This window comes from Rhopalosiphum maidis, chromosome 1 (assembly GCF_003676215.2).
Source record: "Rhopalosiphum maidis isolate BTI-1 chromosome 1, ASM367621v3, whole genome shotgun sequence".
NCBI lineage: Eukaryota > Metazoa > Arthropoda > Insecta > Hemiptera > Aphididae > Rhopalosiphum > Rhopalosiphum maidis.
Window position 1 is genome coordinate 36,219,009 of NC_040877.1, and position 20,381 is coordinate 36,239,389.

Consider the following 20,381-nt stretch of genomic DNA (forward strand, 5'->3'; position numbering starts at 1 on the left):
TACAAAAGTATAAATTGATTTGTATTTATATAATTTGGGGTTCAAAATTAACACGTCAAGATGTCACTTGAGTAGGTAGGAACTTGACAACAAAACAACATTGGGGAATCTAGCAAACTTTAAATATTTTAGAAAATAAATAAAAACGTTTAAATAGTTAAATGATTTACTGAATATTAAAATATTGTAGCATAAAAAATATTACGGGGACACAGCCTAGCAAATTGTATTATAATTATTTTGTACTATATATAAATAGTATTATGGTAATATTATATTTGATATAAAATGATTAAATGAGTAGACGATTATTGAAAAAATACAAGTACATAACACTATGAGATTTATGTAGATTTCCATAGTTTAAATCTTGTTAACCAATTAGATACTAATTTATTTATTTATCTAACTAAGATGTACAATAGGTACTTAATTTGTAATTAGATACTTTATCTATATATCACTAAAGATAGCACAGAATTATTCTTAAATTTGTTTTAAGCATTGATTGATTTATTTTATAAAATCATTAAAACCAATGATTTAACTGATAAAAAAAGCAATACACACGCGTACCATTGGATATAAAATCCTAAATATGCCATTGCACGTAGACAAAACAGCTTGAGAAACAATATTTTTATAGTGCACTTACTACTTAATTTGTTTATAATTTTAAATTATAATAGTAAACAATATATTAAATAATGTAATTTAATTTTTGGGTTTTAAAGTTTTAACACATTTGAGACAAATCACATGCGAGGTGCGTAATGCTATTACAACTATGTCAATGAAGACGGAACAATTTTACTCCATATTTACCGCTAAAATGAGCAATGTTTAGTATATTAAATTACTAATTATTATTAAAATAAAAATTATTTTATCAAATATTAATTTTATTAATTTTTTGGAACTACTTAGATATTGGGTATTTTAATTTTTTTTACTGCTAGAGACTTAAAAAAAAAAGATTTGCCACGGGCATCTGAAAGTCTAAATCCGGCACTGCTAATACAATCATTATTTTGCAAAATTAATTTTCGACTAAGTCGATTTTGATTTTTTGTTGTTCTTTAAAAATGAAATGAAAAAACTGAAAAACCATTAACATTTTAACCAAATACATTTAATAATAGCATTTAGTAAACTTGTTATAATTTTAAAAATATTTTGGGTCTTTTTTTGCTATTTATTGAAATGTCTTATTTTAGTAACTACTACTTATTACTTCGAAGTCTTCTTCCACGACTGTAACGTTATCTTGTTTCTAATCACGGCCGTCATGTGATAACAGAGCATGTGACCACGTGAGGTTGTCCAATGTCGAAGCCCGATTGTAAGAGCTATAAAGACGAGTCACCGACTAAATAGTGACTACCGAGTAGATTTTAAACGAGGAAAACACGGTTCATATTGTTAAAATATATTTTTAGTTATTAATATTAAATTCGGGAGCGGTGTGATTGTGTGAGGCAAGTCATCGCAGATAAACGGTAAAAACGTTGACATAGCTGATATCGTCGTCGGCTTAGCGTAAACGGCAAACGCATTACGCACACACATACGTACGTCGTACGCGCACACGCCACATACGCGCGCGCTCAGGCACGCTTTTATTTATGTTTTTTATTTTGTATTGAAGTTTTAAATTATATAAAATTACAATAGAATAACTTGAATGCTGATCCGATCGGTGTATTAATAATAATAGTTCCTAAACAAATAACGACGTCTCCTCGACTGCGGCGGAGGATTATTTTTTCTCGGATAAGTGCGCGATCAGTTTTCCATTGATCCCGGACCTCGTTAGTCGTTAAATGCGTCGTCGATCGTTGTTGTTCCAGCTGCTACTGCATTAATAATCGTCGTTGCTGCTGCTGCTATTACTACCTTTTATTAATTAATTACTTGGCACAAGTTACCTAGTAATATAACTGTCTACTACTACTAGTTGCTACCAGTTACTAATACTACTACGATTACTACTACTACTACTTTTATTACTATTATAGTATAAAGTACTATTACTCTTACTTCTGAGAAGCACAGTCAATTTTCAAGTCTTTTAGGTTAGGTAAGTCAGTAGTTTTAAAATAGTAGCTATAACTACCGCAAGACTTAAAGTCAATACTTGTTTTTCATCACCTTGCATCATTTTTGATCCACACCTTTTTTAAACCATTTATTTTTATTTTTTTTATTGGTTTTTTTATATTTTTTTTCTGTTTTTAGGTAAATTATCCTTGTTCAGATGTTTGAGTATTTCTTGTACCTGTAGTTGTTTTTGTTCTATCGTAATAAATTTATATACCTATTTAATATTTTATACGTAAACACTTACGCATAGATCCTAATAAAGACAACATTTGGCAAGTCTTATCATACCGCTTAGTTGTTTTAAATTGGCAGTTATGTATTCAGATATGATAGAGTGAGTTTCAGATTTCCATCGATCTTTAGCATAGATTTATATTTATTTTATGTTTTAGATCGCCATCAAAAGACTGTTTCTCCTTCAATGATCAGTCTTTGTCTTATGACATGGCTGAGGTATAAAATATTTTTTTTAGTTTTTATATTGTTTGAATGTATTGTTTAACATTGTACTTTTTACTCGTTTTAGGTAAATGAAATGAATAATCAAGCCAATTTGGATTATATTTTTGATTCATATTATTCGTCGTAAGTTATTTCATGATTATAATATATATTATATTTATTCATGTACATTGTACCTGCTTATGTAGGAGATTTATATGTTAATAATTAAGTAACAGTATTTATTCTTTTATATAAGAATAATTACGCCTCATGTAAGAAAAAATAAGATGGTATATGAGACTAGTATGAGTTGAAATTTTAATTTACAAGTCACTATAACTTTTTTATTTCGTTAGATCAAATTTTCTAGGTAGAGTTTGTGGCAAATTTATTAATTTTTATTATAAATATGTAATTATTATAATTTATATTGACCTTTTTAAAATTATTTTAAGTTATTTAGAAATATTTTTTCAAGGTTATACTAAATATTTTAATAACTTAAAAGTGTAGTCTATTTTTCATGAACACCACAATTAGATTCAATAAAAATCCTTAAAAAATAATTATTTGTTTAGTTTGTTAAGATAAGATAATAGTTTAGGGTTTTATTTACTAAAATAAAGGATTTTATTTTTAATTTCAATCATATTGATAAGGCGAAATAAATTCCATTTATATTTAATATCAAATAAACGATGAAAAACAAAATCATTTTAAACATAAATAAAGGTAACAGCTCTGATGTAAGTAGTTGTAGAATGTAATTCATCAGACTAAATCATTAATGTATAATAATATGTTGAATATAAATATTAAAAGGTAGACGAATAAAATTGTTTTAATTGCACACTACATAATATGTAGTATAATTTAGATTTAAAACACCATAATATCCTATTTTAATTTGATAAAATGTATTCACTTATCTGTTATTATTGATTATACTACAGTTTTAAATTATGTAAGGAATAAAGGAAATTATTAAGAAACTATTTAATTTATATTTTACACATACATAACTCAATGAATACCTATTGATAAGCTGAGTGATAATCCTACTCCCCTTTTTTAAACAATGGTGTACAGATAATTTTCAAAGTTTATGTTTAATTCAGTCTTATTAGTATTGAAATTATTTTAATGTGGTTATCTATAATTATAATTTTTATGTTATAGCGTATCAAGATATAATACAGGTTTTGAACTTCCAGAAGACTGTAAAAATATGAGTTTTTCAGAACTATTTGATCAAGAATTGTTTAGTACTCATGGTAAATATGTTCATCACTATTATGGTTTTTAAAAATATATTTTAATACATAAAATGTAGTTTCAGAAAATAAAGACTGTCAAATCACGATCAAAATCGAAAAAGAAGAACCGTTAAATGAATGTTATTCTACTGATAATTCTATAGATACTACTGGTAGTTCGAGCTTTATAAAAGTAGAAGAAAATATTCCTTCCTCATCGTTATTATCAAAAAGTTTTGTTCCAAAGAGAGGCATTAATAGAACTTCTATTAAAACAATGGGAACATCAGATGTTGAGCATCTCATTCATAATCCTTTTTGTGAAACAGAGGAGATTGATAATCAAATTTCAGAGACAATTAACTCATCTATTATAAAATGTGAAGCTGAAGATGTCAATGACAATGTTAAAGAAGATTTAGTTGAAATTAAAGTAAATCCACATTATTCTGCTGATGTCTTACAAAATAACACAGATTTAAAAAAAAGTAAAGAAAATATTGTTTCATCTTTGTCATTAAAGAGTTCTACTACAAAACGTCAAGGTAATAATAGAATTTCTATTAATACTCCAGATATTAGTGTTAAACATCTTAACAATCCTTTTTGTGAACTGAAAGATTTAGGTGATAATCGAATACCAGTTCAAGTTAATACACCATTTATTAAATGTGAACCTAAAGTTGATTTTGATATTATTGAAGACCCTATTGTTGAAGAAATTAACCTTCATTATTCTGTTGATGGTTCACAAAATACATTTAATGGTCACAATATGGTGAAAGTGAAAAATAGTGTCAGCAAATATGGTTCACCAAATGCAACTAATAATCATAATATAGTAAAAGTTTCAGATAGTGTTACTTATTCATTAAAAAATTCTTCTCCAAAGCATCGACAGATTAACAAGATTTCTATCAAAACTTTTGAAAATTGTAATGTTAAACATCTTTACAATTCTATTTGTGAACCAAAACGTTTAGGCGATGATCAAACACCAACTTTAAAATACAAAACATCAAAACATTTAGGTATTAATCAAACTCAAACTGTGAAAATTGAATCTGAAAATGTCAATAACTCTTTAGAAAAACTCATCGTTAAAAAAAAAGTGAAATCATGTTATTCTGTTGATAGTCGCAATTTTGTTAAAGGTGAAGATAAAGTATCATCTTTATTATTAAAAAATTCTACTTCTAAGCGTCAAGTTAATAATAAAAAGTCTGTAAAAGCTACTGAAAATTGTGGGGTTAAACATAATGCCCATAACCTTCATTGCGAACCAAAAAAAATTGATAATGATCAAATTTCAGTGAAACTTACAACGCCCATTATGAAATGTGAATCTGAAGATTTCTATGACCTTAGTAAAGAAAATATTAAATACTCTTCTGCTCAATTACAAGGAATGGTTGAAAGTCATAGCTGGGCCAAAAATATTGATGAAATTATTTTACCTTCATCACCCAAAGGTTTTATTTCCCAACATCGAGGTGCTAACAGTTCTACAAAAACTAATACCAATTCCGATATAAAAAACCCTGTAATATACGATCTTAATTATAAACCAAAGGATTTAGATAATATAACTTCAGTGAAAGGTAAAATGCCCATTATAGAACGTAAACATGAAAATAATAGCACCATTCAACCAAATAATTTAAAATATGAAAAAGTAACAAAATCGGCCAATCCAAATGAAATTCATTCTGTTAAACTAATTGATGTAAATGCAAAAAATCAAGAAGTGATCATAAAAAACACGGAAACTATTGTATCTCCCATTAAAACCGAGGATATAGATACTCAAACCGACAAAAAAAAAATTTCTTGGGAAGAATTTAGAGCTAAAAGAGAAAAAATGGGTTTGATAAATAATTCAAGTAATATTTGTTTATACTAAACTTTATTTTATAATTTAATAATTTATATAATTCAATTTTAGAAATTAAAGAAGAACCTGCAACAGATATTGTTACAACAGATGATGATAAAATGAAAGCAATGCAAGAAGAGTTTGATAGGACCACAGCTGAACATTTTACTGGTCAAAAAAGAAAGATTGATGATAAAGAAGAAGAAACTATTACTGCTAAAGAAATAAACAATGAAGAAGAAGAACTGCAAAAAAAACGGATGAAAATTGAATACATTAAGAAACTTCTGCCATCATCTTTTGGTAATATTGTTTTATAAATCTATTAGCTGTCCCCACCTGGCGTTGCGTGTGTATTAGTTTGGCTCTTGGCATTTTTATAGGCCATGTGTTAATATTTAATTTAAATATAAATACTCGACATATTAATATTAACCTATTAATCTGTGTCATGTGAGTGTATTTATATACTATAAATTTAAATGTGTTGAGTATTGACTTCAGTAAAAAAACTTGAGTAAAAATACAAACCATTTCCATGATAGGTATATTTTTTTAAATGTATAAAAATAAATATTTAAATAGATTTGTAAATCTTAATATTTAGGGGCCGTTACACCAGCATTTGTTTTCTCTGTCTATCTCCTACGTATTATCGGAACAAAGATACATTGTAATGTATCCAGAGTTGTAACTCTGGTTCAGTTTAGGGAAAAAGTACCTATTATATATTTTATAAAGAAGAGTATTTCCTGTGTGTATAGACTGGATAGATTTTTAATATTTACATTTTTTATAAATATTAGCATATTTTAATTAAAATAATTTTGATTATTTTTAACCATTAATAATTTATTCAAAATTGTAAATATTAAAAATCTATCCAGTCAATGCATATCCTAATAAACTCAAAGGTTTTCTAACCCTTACAAGCAAAGATATAATTGTCCATCCGAAATATCACTATTTTTATAGATCCAACCTACAAATTGACAGTGTTTGGCCTTGTGATTTATTTAGTAATTGGAAAATGCCAAGCATAAATTAGTAATTATACATTTATTTTTTGAAAATACTGATTTATTATTAGGCAAAATCAAATCCGTGTTGTCGCATAAATTTAAATACACTACCTGTTAATTATATTTTATCTTCAATGACATTTTCAATTAAGAATTGAAAAACAATTAAAGTTAAAATTATTAATTTTGTTTCAATATTATAGAATAGCAATCCTGAAACTAAACTAAAATTGTTTTGTACTTTTAGCATCAGAAATAGCAAAGACCTCAAGTTTAATGAAGGGCAGCTTAGTAGAAGATAATGGTAAATTTCATATTATAAATTATACCCTTGATATTTATTTTTATCAAATCATTTTTATTCTTAGATAATGAAAATACTTCTGATGATTCGACTTTGTCCAGTGACAAAACACAAGGGAAATATTTAAACACATATGATAAGTCCCAAAAAAAAGGCTACCAATCTAGAGTACATTCATCTCACCGTGTTTTATCAAGGTTAGAGTTATAAATTATTTTAAGTTATATACAATTTATTAGTAATATGATATATTATGTTAACTAATATTTTATCTTATTTAATTTAAAAGAGCTGACTATAATAATAAAAGTAGCCGCTCATCATCATCCAGTTCAGATGATTATTATAATCGTAATAGAACTGATACTCCTTCACAAGGAGTACAACATAGTCAAAATACACGAACCACTCTTCAAAGGTAATGAGGATATGTATTATTGTATAATTATACTAGAAAGTGTATTCCAAACTTTTTGTTATTGTACAAATTAAATTATCTAGACCTAAAGAACAGAAAAGGGTGGTATATGTTGGACAGATACCAATCAAACTTGGAAAACGTTACTTATATAATCGGTTCAAGGAATTTGGTACAATACAATCTTTAACACTTCATAAAAAACCAGAGTATGCATAGAAAAAAATCAAATATAATAAATTTGTTTTTTCATTTATATAGAGGAATATTTTTTTATATTTTATAGTTTTCGTGTTTATTATGCTTTCGTAACATATTCTGAGAATTTAGAGGCTGACCGTGCTATTAATCATGGAAATGATGATGAAAGCCAAGTCCAATTGGATATTAGATTTGGTGAACGGAAACAAACTCAAACTCCTTACTATGATTTAGGTAAATAATATATTAGTATTAAAAAAAAAAAAAATTATTTAATGTAATTAAAAATTGTTTAGATGATGAATGGTTAACCGACTGGTATGGGTACAAACAACCTTTAGCACCAGTAGTAAAAACAGAAGATATTGAAAAAGTGTCTTTTGAAGAAGAATTACAAGAATTTTATAAGCTTTCTCAAATTAAAAAGTTAAATCAAATTAAGTCTTCTCAAGCCTCTTGACATACGTTTTTTATTTTATTTCATCTTATAGCGTTGGAATAAAAATGTAATAAATATTGTTATAATTTTTCTCTTTTTAAGTTGTCTTGTTTTATTTTACAACAAATATGAACCTTAAAAAAACAATTCAGTCATACACAAAAAAAATGTATATAATTAAAAAGAAAAAAATCCCTATTATCTTTAAATATCTTCTCCTGCATTGTCTTGAACAATTTTAGCTACTTTTCGGTATTCTACTACACTTGTTTTTGTACATTTCATTTCAGTCCAACTAATAGGAGTCATTGGATGGCCTAAAAATTATACAAGATTCATTTTATCGAGTCATTTATAACCATCAGTCAGTAACACTTACCATATTCACTGCATGCAATGACTACACCAAGTTCATTTTCAGCAGTGGTTAGTTTAAAGGTATGAGCTTCAGTCATTGGCAACTAAAAAATATTAATGGCAATTTGGTGTATCATGTTTAAGAAAATCAGATGACAAATGTGTCACTTACGATTCTAGCCAATATTATATCTCCTGGTCTAAAACACTGTAGCATATCGATTTTATCAATTTCTTTCATGCGCACATCTTGTCTTCTAAGACTACTCCTGTATGTTTCATTCAGCTCGTGTCCACAAACACTGGTAATAAGACACTTGCACATATCTTGATTTAATGTAGTCACCTGAAAAGAACAATTCATAAATATATATAATTTATTGATAAAAAACACGAATTTAAGTTATATTACCATTGCTGTTACAATATCTCCAGGAGCTGGAACAATAGTTTGATCTTTACTTCGAACTTCAACAACTGATACCTAAAATAAATGATTAGTTTTATTAATTGAATTCAATGAATTCAATGAATTTTTAATTACTTTATTATTTGTGTTATCTACATTCACAATTCCAGCCAAACTTGAATAAATGTAATCTTGTCTTTTATACGTCCCTTTACCTAAAGTGTGTGTGGAATCTAGTCGACAGAGCCGTTGTCCTACATATAAACAAACTATGTAAGTAAAAAGTTTATTTTGTTTTTATACAACAGTTACATTTTTTTAACATTTCAATACATAATTTAACTAATTTAATTAAAATATTAGTGGGTACAACTGTACAAGACAAGTATATTCAACTATTAATTTGTGTTTTAATAACAAAAAATGAAAGACATTTTAAATAAAAAATGTATACTATAAATTATTTATATATTAGGCTATTTTTTTATTATATTTAAAAACATGAATATTAAAATATTTTAAAATAAAATTTATTTTGAAACGTAATTTTACAAATTTTAAATATTTATTTTAAATTATAAATTAAAATTTCAGCATAATCTAATCAAATATACATTTTAACACAGCAATGTATATGAATAAATTTGTATTTTGTGTATCACTCAAATAGACCAAATATGATGTCAATCAATGCAGGGAAGTAATTTAAAATAAAATTGATTAGAAATTTACAAGTGCCTACAGTAGGGTTGCCATAATCTCATAGAGCAATCCGGGACAGTTAGAAAAAAAAGCAATTTAATTAATAAATAAATATTGAATCATATTAGCCATTGGGTATAGGGTATGTATTACAAAAATGACGACACAATAGGTTATAATGTTATACACTATATTATTATTTTATAATTAGTCTATGGATTTGTCATCATCGATTTATAAATTATTTGTTAACAATAACATTTTGATTCTCAATTACAATTATTATTCGAGAAAGTTGTCAAAATTAAACAATTTTAATTTTTTCCTAAAACCAGGACATATAGGCGCTTCAAAGGTTATTTTTGGGACACTGGTACACTAAGTCAAAAACCAGTGACAGTCCCGGAAAACCGGGACGTATGGGACCCCTAACATACAGGCTATAATAGAAATAAGAGTAATTTAAAGTGATTGTATTGAGAGGTATACACAAAACTCACTTCTCTAGTATATTTTTTTTTAATAGATTAAATTTAAATTTATGTTGATACATGTATATACTGTCGTGTGTAAAATATAAGACCGGAATAGGTGAAAGCCAGTATAGCTTATACATAATATATATTAGAAATTTTGAAATATGATGAGTACCAAGAATATTATTATTTACTATTTAATTCTATTCAATAATATTTTCAAAAATTATAATGAACAAATTACCTACTACTTATCAAAAAAAATTCATAAAATATTGGGTGATAATATAGGTGAATATTTAAGAGAATTGACATCTCATAAAATTAGTCATTGGATGAAAATAAGTTTAAATAAATTAAGTTAAAATAAAAACTAGTATAAAAACTTTAATTTGACAACAAACACAAGCATAATAGTTATAAATTTATAGGTACATAATATTATTAACTTACCCGGTACACAAACTATTTTGTTCTCCATTGAGAATTGGCTATATTATTATTAAAGTTATACAATTATAGTAGAATATTAGAATAGTAAATTATTAGTAATGGAAATATAGTATTTTAGACAATTTTTACTGTAATGTATTATAATTTTCAGGGGACTATATAGTATTTACCAAAGATAAAGAGACCAAACTCTGCCGGTAACTACTGATAAAAACGAGCTGAAAACTGAAAAGAATACCTACAATGACAGGTTGCGCTGCAGTCGCACACCATGCCATTAAACCTGTCAAATATAGGGATTTATGATGTTTTTGAAATAATTATGCAATATTTTAAGATTTGATTGATTTATTATACATTTTTTAGATTATTTAAACCAAGTGTAACTTAAGCTTTGGAAGTGTGCACATTTTATAGTTACCCTATGCAAATTGTTTTAATTAAATAGTTTTATAGCTTTATGATATATAGGCGTAACACAGGTAACATTTTAAGGGGGGGGGGAGAAATAAAAATGATCTCAAACTTAAACTAAACAAAGGTGTATTGTCAACATAATATAAATATAAAATATATACTATAATTATTTGCTTATTTGCTATTATTTATATAATTAATATCTGTATTGGTATATTTTAAAATTAATTAAAATACATTTTAATAGGTAAGTACAAGAAAAAATAGAAAATAAGAAAATCAAATATAAATATATAATCAAATGTATTATTCGGTATCGATAAATAAAAACTGCACATTTTTTTTACTTCGATTTTTTCAAACACATCCATTTTTTTATGTACAGTTGGCCCCGTAAAAATACTCTATATTCCGACAAATCTGGGTGAAGACACCATGTTATAACACCCCTTCAGTCATTCCACTCGTGCGTTAATGCAATGTTATATAACCATCAATACACGCACTATCATTGAGATATAATATAATATATTGCGTGTATTTCCAAAGCTGGGTTTTGGATTCTGGAAATGAGCATGGAGGGCTGATTTGAATCGTTTACCGAAAAAGCTATACTATTTATCTATTGATTTTACGACCGCTTGTTTTCTATTTTATTTTTGGTGTATTTTCCTAAGTTTTTTGGATACATAAAAGTTATAACTCTAAAAGTTTTGCACATTTATTACTGTGGTTACAGTAGGACAGGATGAAATACTTAACCGGATAACTTATAATTGAATTATTCGTAACATTTGAATTGTAGTGTGGACCATATATGATATATAGGTATCTTGAATGTTTTCGGTCCACTAACAACTTCACTCGTATCGAGTGAATAAATGTAATTCATTCACGCAAGTATATTTTATAGAACAATAATATATGGTCGTTAAACAATGGTGTAGGTACCAACTTTTTTTTGGCTTCTCGTCGTTTGTCGGCCATTTCTACTTACAAATATAAGTAGTCTATATTTCATAACTAATAGAATATTATTTTTTAGATACATCATACATGTTATATATATATCATTATGTAGTTGGTGAAAAGTTAATAAATGTAAATAGATTAAGTACCTTGTAATATAAATTATAGGTATTATAAATACAAAAATACCAACTTATTTAACTGTTAATATTTGAATTTGAGTATAATATTAAAATAATATTTTATTAAATTAATAAGTGTCCTTACTAATTCAAGTAATAGTTGTTTAAATCATTATTAAAAAAAATATGTATTAAATAACAAAAATGTATGAAATGTTATAAATATGCAGGCGAGTCTTGAATAAATTAAAGGGGGATTGACAATTTGGTTCCTGCAGTTGATGTATACCTAACCCAGTCATTCTCAAAGTGGGCGATAGCGCCCCCCTGTGGACGTTGATAGTCTTCAGAGGGGGGGCGGTATAAGACCCTAAGAAATGTTGTTGACATTGAAACAGAATAGAGGGGCAATACTGATTAAAAAGTATTATGTACTTTTAAACTACAGACTAAAATTAAATTCCTGCTACATGTCCTCGTAATTGATTTTACGTCTGACATAGCCGGCATGACAGTTACTGTTTTTAAAATACACTACAGATGGTAAGCTTAAACATTTTTAGGGGGCACTGAATAATTTTTGATTCTCATAGTGGGCGGTGGATGAAAAAAGTTTGAGAACCTATGACCTAACCTAACCTACCGCAGCAATAATGTTATAAAATATAAACTATAATTATTTAAAATAAAAATTAGGTCCAATTTATAGATCAAATTTATTTACTTTCTAAAAGAAACTACTCTCTTATAGATATAGTTATGAACATAATCTTGTCATCCTTTAAATTACATCTCAATATAATTGTTCGAATTATTGTGGTCGGTGATTGTTAAACTAGGTAGTAGTTATACAGGTACATATAATAAAAACACTACCACATAAATACAAGAATATAGAAGTCAAGCTATAAAAAACAGTAATTTGTGAATTTTAAATTAAGTATTTTTTTTTAATATGTAAAAGTTAAATATAATAATTACCAATACAATTATATTAAAGCCAATTGTATAGGTCAAAGATTTTTTTTAATTAATTTTTTCAATAAAATTATGTATAGACTAAAGACATAATATAGAATGTATTTAATGTTGTTGTATTAGTGATTTTTTAATAGTTTTAGATTAATAACATGAAATTTCGAAAAGATAAGAAAAACCATGTTTCTTTATTTATATTTAGTAATTATTTGTATCATTCAATATTTTTAAGAGCGCAGTTTTTCCATTAGTAAAATTAACGTTATTTGTTTAAATAGTAACAACTAACAACTATATTTTTTATGGGTTCTAGTAGAGTTTGTTTTTCTGAAAATTTTAAAGGTAAAATTTTAACACATAAAGACATAAATTTATTAAATTTTGGGATAAATATCTCAAAAATAATTTAGTTAATAGTACCTACTAATATTATATGATAAAATAAAATAAAAATTATTATGAACTTTGTTTGCTGACAATTTTTTAGGCATTTATCCTAAAATTGGATAAATTTTGTCCATGTTATAGAGTATTGATTTAGCGTTTAAAAAATATGAAATTGCATTAAAATAGTTTTAAAAAAAGATTATTTAGTTATAATTTATTCCAATTTTTTTATTGGAATTATTAATTAATTTATTATATTTTAGAGACTATAACTAGTACTTAAAATATAGTAGTATAGTTAACTATATTTAAAAAAACGACTGAACAAAAAATAATAATTTTCCATTTAAATTATAAGAAAAAAATTACTAGACTCCATTAAAAATATAGTTGTTATCATTCAAAAAAATTGAATTTTTTGTTTGTACAACTGTGTACTTTAACAAAACTTTTGAAATTGTAATAGATAAAAATTTGGCCGTTTAAAATAATGAAACACGCATTTTTTTGTTTTTTCAAAATTTCATATAATCGATCTATATGATTATTAAACAACTACGTGTGCAATGACAAACAATAGATACACTACACTATAGTCTATAATATACTTAAATATATAGTTGGTAAAGTTAGGTTAAGCAGTTCTATTATTTGTATTTTGTAGTAGTCTGGTCAGTAGATAGTTTGCTATATTATATGTCAATAATATGTCATACCTATTATGCCTACACATATGACATTATATGACATGTCTATTTTGTATTATTTATTAATTATAAAGAATTATAGGTATATGACACATTTTATTAGGTTAGGCATATTTTATTTCTTCTCAGTGAGTAATAAATAAATAAGAAAGTTAAATAAGTAGAAGTATATTTTAAACTTGATTTAAACTTTTTAACTAGTTAGTACTCAGCTTTGATTATCTGTAGAAGTCAGATTTATATTCTCATAAACGCATTTCAAATACGATGTTTTTATGTCATTAAAAATAGGCAATATGTTCTCTTAATATTCTTTTAAAATATCAGGTATATTATGATGTTTTATATCCTTAATAATGTAAAATATTTTATTAATACTAGGTATGCAAAAAAAAAAATGTATCAAAATCATTCAGTGTAGATTTATTTTGTTTATGTAAAAATTAATTGGAACATACAAAATACAAATTATATAATTATTAATTATTTTCTTCGGAAAAATATCTACAAAAATAAAAATATTATTTTTTATTCTTAAATATTCTTTAACGTATTGAATATTCTATAACCCCAAAAATATGCTATTTTATGAAAAGCAAAATTGTTTTTATGAATTCTGTGTTTCATGAACCATAAATATTTAAAACCAGTAAAATCCGAAATACAGAATTAATTAACTAATTATTTGTAATCTATATACTAAAATATTTAAATCTTATTACATTTAAAATTTTAAGCAAATTCTACATTCCAATTTTAAATATTGCAATTTTACAGAAGTTAGGATAATAATAGTAATATAATTTAATTATTTTTATTAACTATTATATTGTATTTTGGTGAACCTTAATTTTTTAAATTACACACTATTAATATTTATAGGCACCTAAATGGATTCTATAGTACGATGGCTTAAAATAATTTGCACCCTCACTCCTTATATACATTACAACCCTTGATAATATTTAATTAGTAAATAGTACGCGACTATAATTGTTATTATAAATTACATAACGAGATTGATACTAAATGTGGTATAAACAGCTCTAATATAATATTATATTTTTATATTTTAATTGATTCTAAATTCTAATAACTTATAACACTACAGCTATATATTACATAGACCACGGGGTATAGTACATGTACACGACAATCTTTATATAGTATAAGAAAAATTTATGTGGAATCGCGTATAAACGTTCAAGAATTTTGAACCAAAATTTATAAAAATAAAATAAAATTTCTCATGCTTATAAATAGTTTAAAAAGAGTCAAAATATTTTGAAAATTATACTTTTTACAGTAAATGATAATATAAACATTTGGTGAAAATCTTAAGTTTCTACGGTTATTCATTATAAAAAAAATAACAAAGATCGTTTGAGGAGAAATAGTTAATACTATACTAGTGACTATCCATTGTCGAAAAGATTTAAATTTCGAACGATTATAAAAAGTTAATTTTGAATTTCCAGCAGACAATTTTTAAATATAAATTGAAATACATATAAAGTCTTGTACTAAAATTTCAAATTCTAGGTATGAATATTAAATAGGCATTTTATATGAATTTCTAACTATAGAATTAAGTATACTTTTTCGAGATTTTGATTTGTCAACATTTTATTATTAAACATTAATAAAAATATATTCTGACAATAAATTGTCTATATTTTTAACTGGGATATAAACCACTTACCCTTGCATTAAATTTCCAAGGACTTTAACCATACATACATTTTTTATCATAATTTATAAAAAAAATTAACAAATTTCAATTGTCTAAATAACTAAAAAAAAATTTTAAATATCTTGAAAATGTTACCATATTTACTTTAGATACTATTAGATTTCTATGGTCATTCTATTTTGAATTATAACAAAATAAATAAATACATTTTGTCAAAAATTGGTTTAACGTGAAAATTTCTGTGTTTCCTTAATTTTTTTCTCTCGTTGAAAATAAAAATATATTTAATTTTTTACTTATATCTTCCAAAGTACCAAAAATATTCGATTTTCAACCACAAACCGTTCACAAAGTTAAAAATCGAAACATCTTTACTGCCCCGAAAGGCGATGAAGATGATAGATAAAATAAAACACACATATCAATGTAAAATAAATTGATACATTCATCGCTATCCACTCATAATCTAAAAATTTAATGAATAGGAAACAAATAAATTGTAGTCTACACATGACATTGTATGTACCTAGTCAGTGCCGGCCCTAAAGGGGAGAGGGCAAGCGGTGCGACCACACACTTAAATAAACTGCGTGGATCTTTCAACAAATTTGTTACATTATCTTTAAATTTTATCCAATCGTTTCAAAATTCTCCGACAAAGAATAGTCAAAACCATAGGTGTGTATATTGTATAATGTATACATAAATAATTAATAAATTAATATATTATATGACCATATGGGGCTCCGCAAAATTCTGCACCGGGCCCCTAAAACCATCGGGCCAGCACTGTACCTAGTCCCCTGACAAGAAAACATATTTTAATTGTAAATATATTATTTTTATTTGACCCTCGGCGACATAGACCATTGGGTTAAAATATAGTTTATTTATTACATAATATCATATTATTGTCTACTTATTCTAATTATTCTAATTGTTTAAATTTTGTTTTGTTTTGAAATTGTAAATATATTGTTATACCTTAACAATAACGTGAAACTATGTATATTATTATTAGTATTATTATTTACTTATACGATGTACATAATATCATAACACATAGTATAATAATTAAATAAATATAATTTATTAATTTTCATTTGAACTTCAACAAGATTAAAGATTATATTCATTATTTGTTTGTAAATAATACGGCATTGACCCATATTAATATAGTTAAGTGTAGCCTTATAGTATAGACTTTAATAAGTTTAATATCCTCTTAACGTAACGTGAAAGTTTTCAAGGGCTGGTTGCGTGAAGTTTTTCAATTATCCACGGTAGGCTGGTAGCTATTCTAACTGCAGTTGAATATATGCATACAATAGTAAGTAATCGCCAATTATATAAGTGTGAGTTGGAATAAAGAGTATAAAGCTAAACTTTTTATAAAACATACAAATTACTCAGGTAACTGCATACGATTTGGAGTTCTGATCGGGTGCAAATTTATACTTTACATTGTTAAGAAAGTCGGGTGAAAAGTTTCAATTACAATACTTTTAGTTTTTACACGTAAATTATTGAATATTTACATTTTATTTGTATAAAATATAGGTAATTTATGCTTTACAAAATAAAAGTATTAAGACAATAAGAAATGTTATTAGAAATTTGTTTAAATATTAAATAAATTATTAGTATATTTTTAAATTGTAATATCTTAAAAAGGTACTTAGGTAACTTGTTAAAAAATTGATATATTATATAAATAGTTAATTAATGTAAAAACAAAATTAATTTAGATATAAGTTTTATGATAGATCATTTTACTCTAATTATTAAAGTTAACATTACAAAATAGTTTCTGCCGAAAACTAATTTTCTATGTTATATACTTTTAAAAGACGGAGACAACACACACATTAATACAATTCTATACATTTTCACCAGTGAAATAAATTTGAAATTGTCATTTAAATTATGAGAGGCAGTTTGATCTAAAAAATGATATCGCTCGATCGATTGGCGTAGGTGTATATGATTCGGCCACATAGTGATATATAGCAACTGAAAAATCCGCGTCATCACCAAGACACACGAGTATCCGCAAAAGAGGGAAACACAATAAAGGTCGTAGAACTTGGAAGTCAAATATATACTTATCTCCGTCAGATAACTGCTTATAATAGCCAGTACAGAGCGTTGCTCGAATAAGTCACCACGTAGGTTACGCGTATAAATAAAATAGCTGTTATCGGAGTACTGGGTTATTTGTCGTCGGCAAGATCCTAGGGGGAGGACAAACTATCTGTAGGTATATATATGACGGGGTTTTCGCATTTTCCTTTTTCGCGGTATTTCGACGATTTATTATTATTATTATTTATAGTGCTAGGGATTTATACAGGCTACAGAGAGATTGTTGTATAGTGAATCGGCAATTTTACATGATTATATTTAGGTTATCTTCTTTTTAAATGATAGTTACCTACATTTTACCTATATATTTTTAGTTTTTGCATTAATTAGAATACTTTTCCGAAACCGTCAATATATGCATGGAATACTGAATAACAGCCAGTTATTTATGTCTATGATGATGTTTTAAATTAATTTTAGTGGAATTTAAGTCAAAAGTTTACTACATTATAAACTTGGCTTTTTCAAACTTAAGACAATTATAAAATAATGATAATTAGCTAGCAAGCGTCTCATTAGCTAATATTCTATGTAAATATCTAAATAAAATAATATTATACATGGAAACTTCACAGAAAAATTCTGCTTTTCGATGAGAAAATTAAAAATATGCATATGTAAATAAAACGGTTTACGGATCGCGTGGCAATGACTATCGTAAGACACTGAACTAAAACGTTTGAAACAAATATTATAATATGAAATCATTAATAATAAAATTACAATAATTGGTTGGTGGCCATCCCGTATTTTAATAATAACACATACACGGTACACGCACTGCTGCGCGACTTGTACGCATACGTCATACATGTATGCATGCGGGTGCGTTGGAAATAACTTACGGCGCGCCGCGCGGGAACACGACAGCCCCTATCGAGGGTTTTTCCCAGCGGGCGAAAACCGCGAGCGCGCACGCAGTCAGTGTCGTGCCACCGCCCGGGAAACCCATTCGACTGTCTGACCGTGTACGCCGCGTTTGCCATTTTTCGTCACGTTCGCACGTAGTTCGTCTTCGCACCGGAGTGACCGAAATCGTTTTTCGCGCGATTTCTCAGCGATACGTATTGTACTGTATTATTATTATTATGATTTTTATGTGATATCGATCAGAATCCAAACCGATGTCGTGGTTAATAATATTATTATTTCGCCGTGTGCGTAGATAATTAAATATAATTTAATTAAAAAAAAAAATATGTAGGGACACGAGAAAGCAGCAACGGTTTTCGATCCGATGTGATAATTACCTCGTCTGACAAGCGAGCGAGATCATTAGAACGATGACCGATAACGTTTAATTATAAATTATCTGTGGGTGCATCGTGTTGTCGATGTCGTTCGACAAGTCCATCGCCAACCACCAAGTAACATTGTATGTTTTACGAATACCGATTTCCAACTAAAAAACGTCGTTGCTCGAAGTCAATTTTTTCACCTAGGCACAGAGTCGTGTATTCGATAGAATAATTTTATATTCGTTGCAGAGTCCCGTAAGTATATTATTGTAATTTATTATGCACGTATAAAAATTATATTATGAAATGCCACACACACACACACACACACACACTATATAATTATCTTAGCATAACGAACGTGTTATACGGTTATATTATATATTATTTTATTAACTTTAGAAAAAAACTATCAAATAGAATGCGTAAAAAGTAATTTTAAAATGTACGGAAAATGGAAATAATGCATATTGAGTTATGAATTACCTTTTGTAACAATTTAACTTTTAAGTTTTAATAATTTAAATCGTAACTTTATTTTAAGTATTAAATTAATCTAAAAGTAATACTTATCACTGTTAAAATTATAATATCTTCTTATTTTTGAATTTTATCGTTTTTAAAATTACTTTAAGCGTTCATAAAAGGGAATGGTTAATTACGATTTTTAAAATATATTGTATTAGAAAAAGTACTGTGAAATTTTTTAATAATTTAATAATAATATTATAATTTGTGAAATTAATTAATTTTAACTAACAAATGTTGACATTTTGAATGATAGGGTACTAACAAGTTTGTATTAAATTGCCAGGCTTACAAAGTTGAAATTCTAAAACCTTTAATTTTACGTTTATCTTTATCTATAGAGTTTAAAAAATGGTCAAAATGTTTCGAAAAGTTTATAACTTTTATAAATAACTAAAGAAATATATATTATATTGCTTTATAGTTTATATTATAAATGAAATGGTTAATTACTACTATGTATAATAATTTGCCAATATACTGAATGTAAAGAAAAGCTGAAAGTATAATTTTTGTGTACTAAATTAAAACTAAAATGTAAATAAATGGTAAGCTTTAACTTTTTTTTAAAAAGTAACAATAAACGAACGACCATTCAGAATTCACTGCAGTAGTAATAATTCCAAGGGCGAAAAGTTTCGTTTTTAGAAGTCCCCAGTGTGATTCACTAATGGCCTTGGGCACGAAAAACTTCCTCTACGCCATCTCCCTTAAAATCCCGCTGGAATTATACGTCT

At 26.4% G+C, this 20,381-nt stretch overlaps 3 protein-coding genes across 4 annotated transcripts in view; 2 read left to right on the forward strand and 1 right to left on the reverse strand.

Annotated features, from left to right (window-relative positions):
• Window positions 1–1,336: 1,336 nt before the first annotated feature.
• Window positions 1,337–8,164, forward strand: LOC113547909. 2 transcript variants are annotated; one of them, XM_026948491.1, is made up of 13 exons: window positions 1,337–2,080; window positions 2,239–2,437; window positions 2,496–2,556; window positions 2,630–2,688; window positions 3,727–3,821; window positions 3,881–5,686; window positions 5,749–5,982; window positions 6,949–7,005; window positions 7,070–7,202; window positions 7,295–7,423; window positions 7,507–7,632; window positions 7,710–7,858; window positions 7,921–8,164. In XM_026948491.1, exons 2-13 carry the CDS (start codon window positions 2,418–2,420, stop codon window positions 8,082–8,084), a joined length of 3,033 nt encoding a protein of 1,010 aa, XP_026804292.1. In that variant the 5' UTR covers window positions 1,337–2,080; window positions 2,239–2,417; the 3' UTR covers window positions 8,085–8,164. The 2 variants fall into 2 exon arrangements, with proteins under 2 accessions (XP_026804292.1, XP_026804293.1); XM_026948492.1 differs by lacking the exon at window positions 2,239–2,437.
• Window positions 8,165–8,218: 54 nt separating this feature from the next.
• Window positions 8,219–10,656, reverse strand: LOC113547910 (exosome complex component CSL4). The gene is made up of 6 exons (XM_026948493.1): window positions 10,461–10,656; window positions 8,965–9,083; window positions 8,833–8,904; window positions 8,593–8,766; window positions 8,443–8,524; window positions 8,219–8,380 (listed from the first exon to the last, which is right to left on the reverse strand). The coding sequence occupies exons 1-6, from the start codon at window positions 10,486–10,488 to the stop codon at window positions 8,268–8,270; spliced, it is 588 nt and encodes a 195-aa protein (XP_026804294.1). The 5' UTR covers window positions 10,489–10,656; the 3' UTR covers window positions 8,219–8,267.
• Window positions 10,657–18,829: 8,173 nt separating this feature from the next.
• LOC113558381 overlaps window positions 18,830–20,381 on the forward strand; it is a 194,800-nt gene continuing 193,248 nt past the window's right edge. Inside the window, exon 1 of the mRNA XM_026963837.1 lies at window positions 18,830–19,371. The gene's annotated coding sequence lies outside the window, so the exon portion shown is untranslated. The remainder of the gene's footprint in view (window positions 19,372–20,381) is intronic.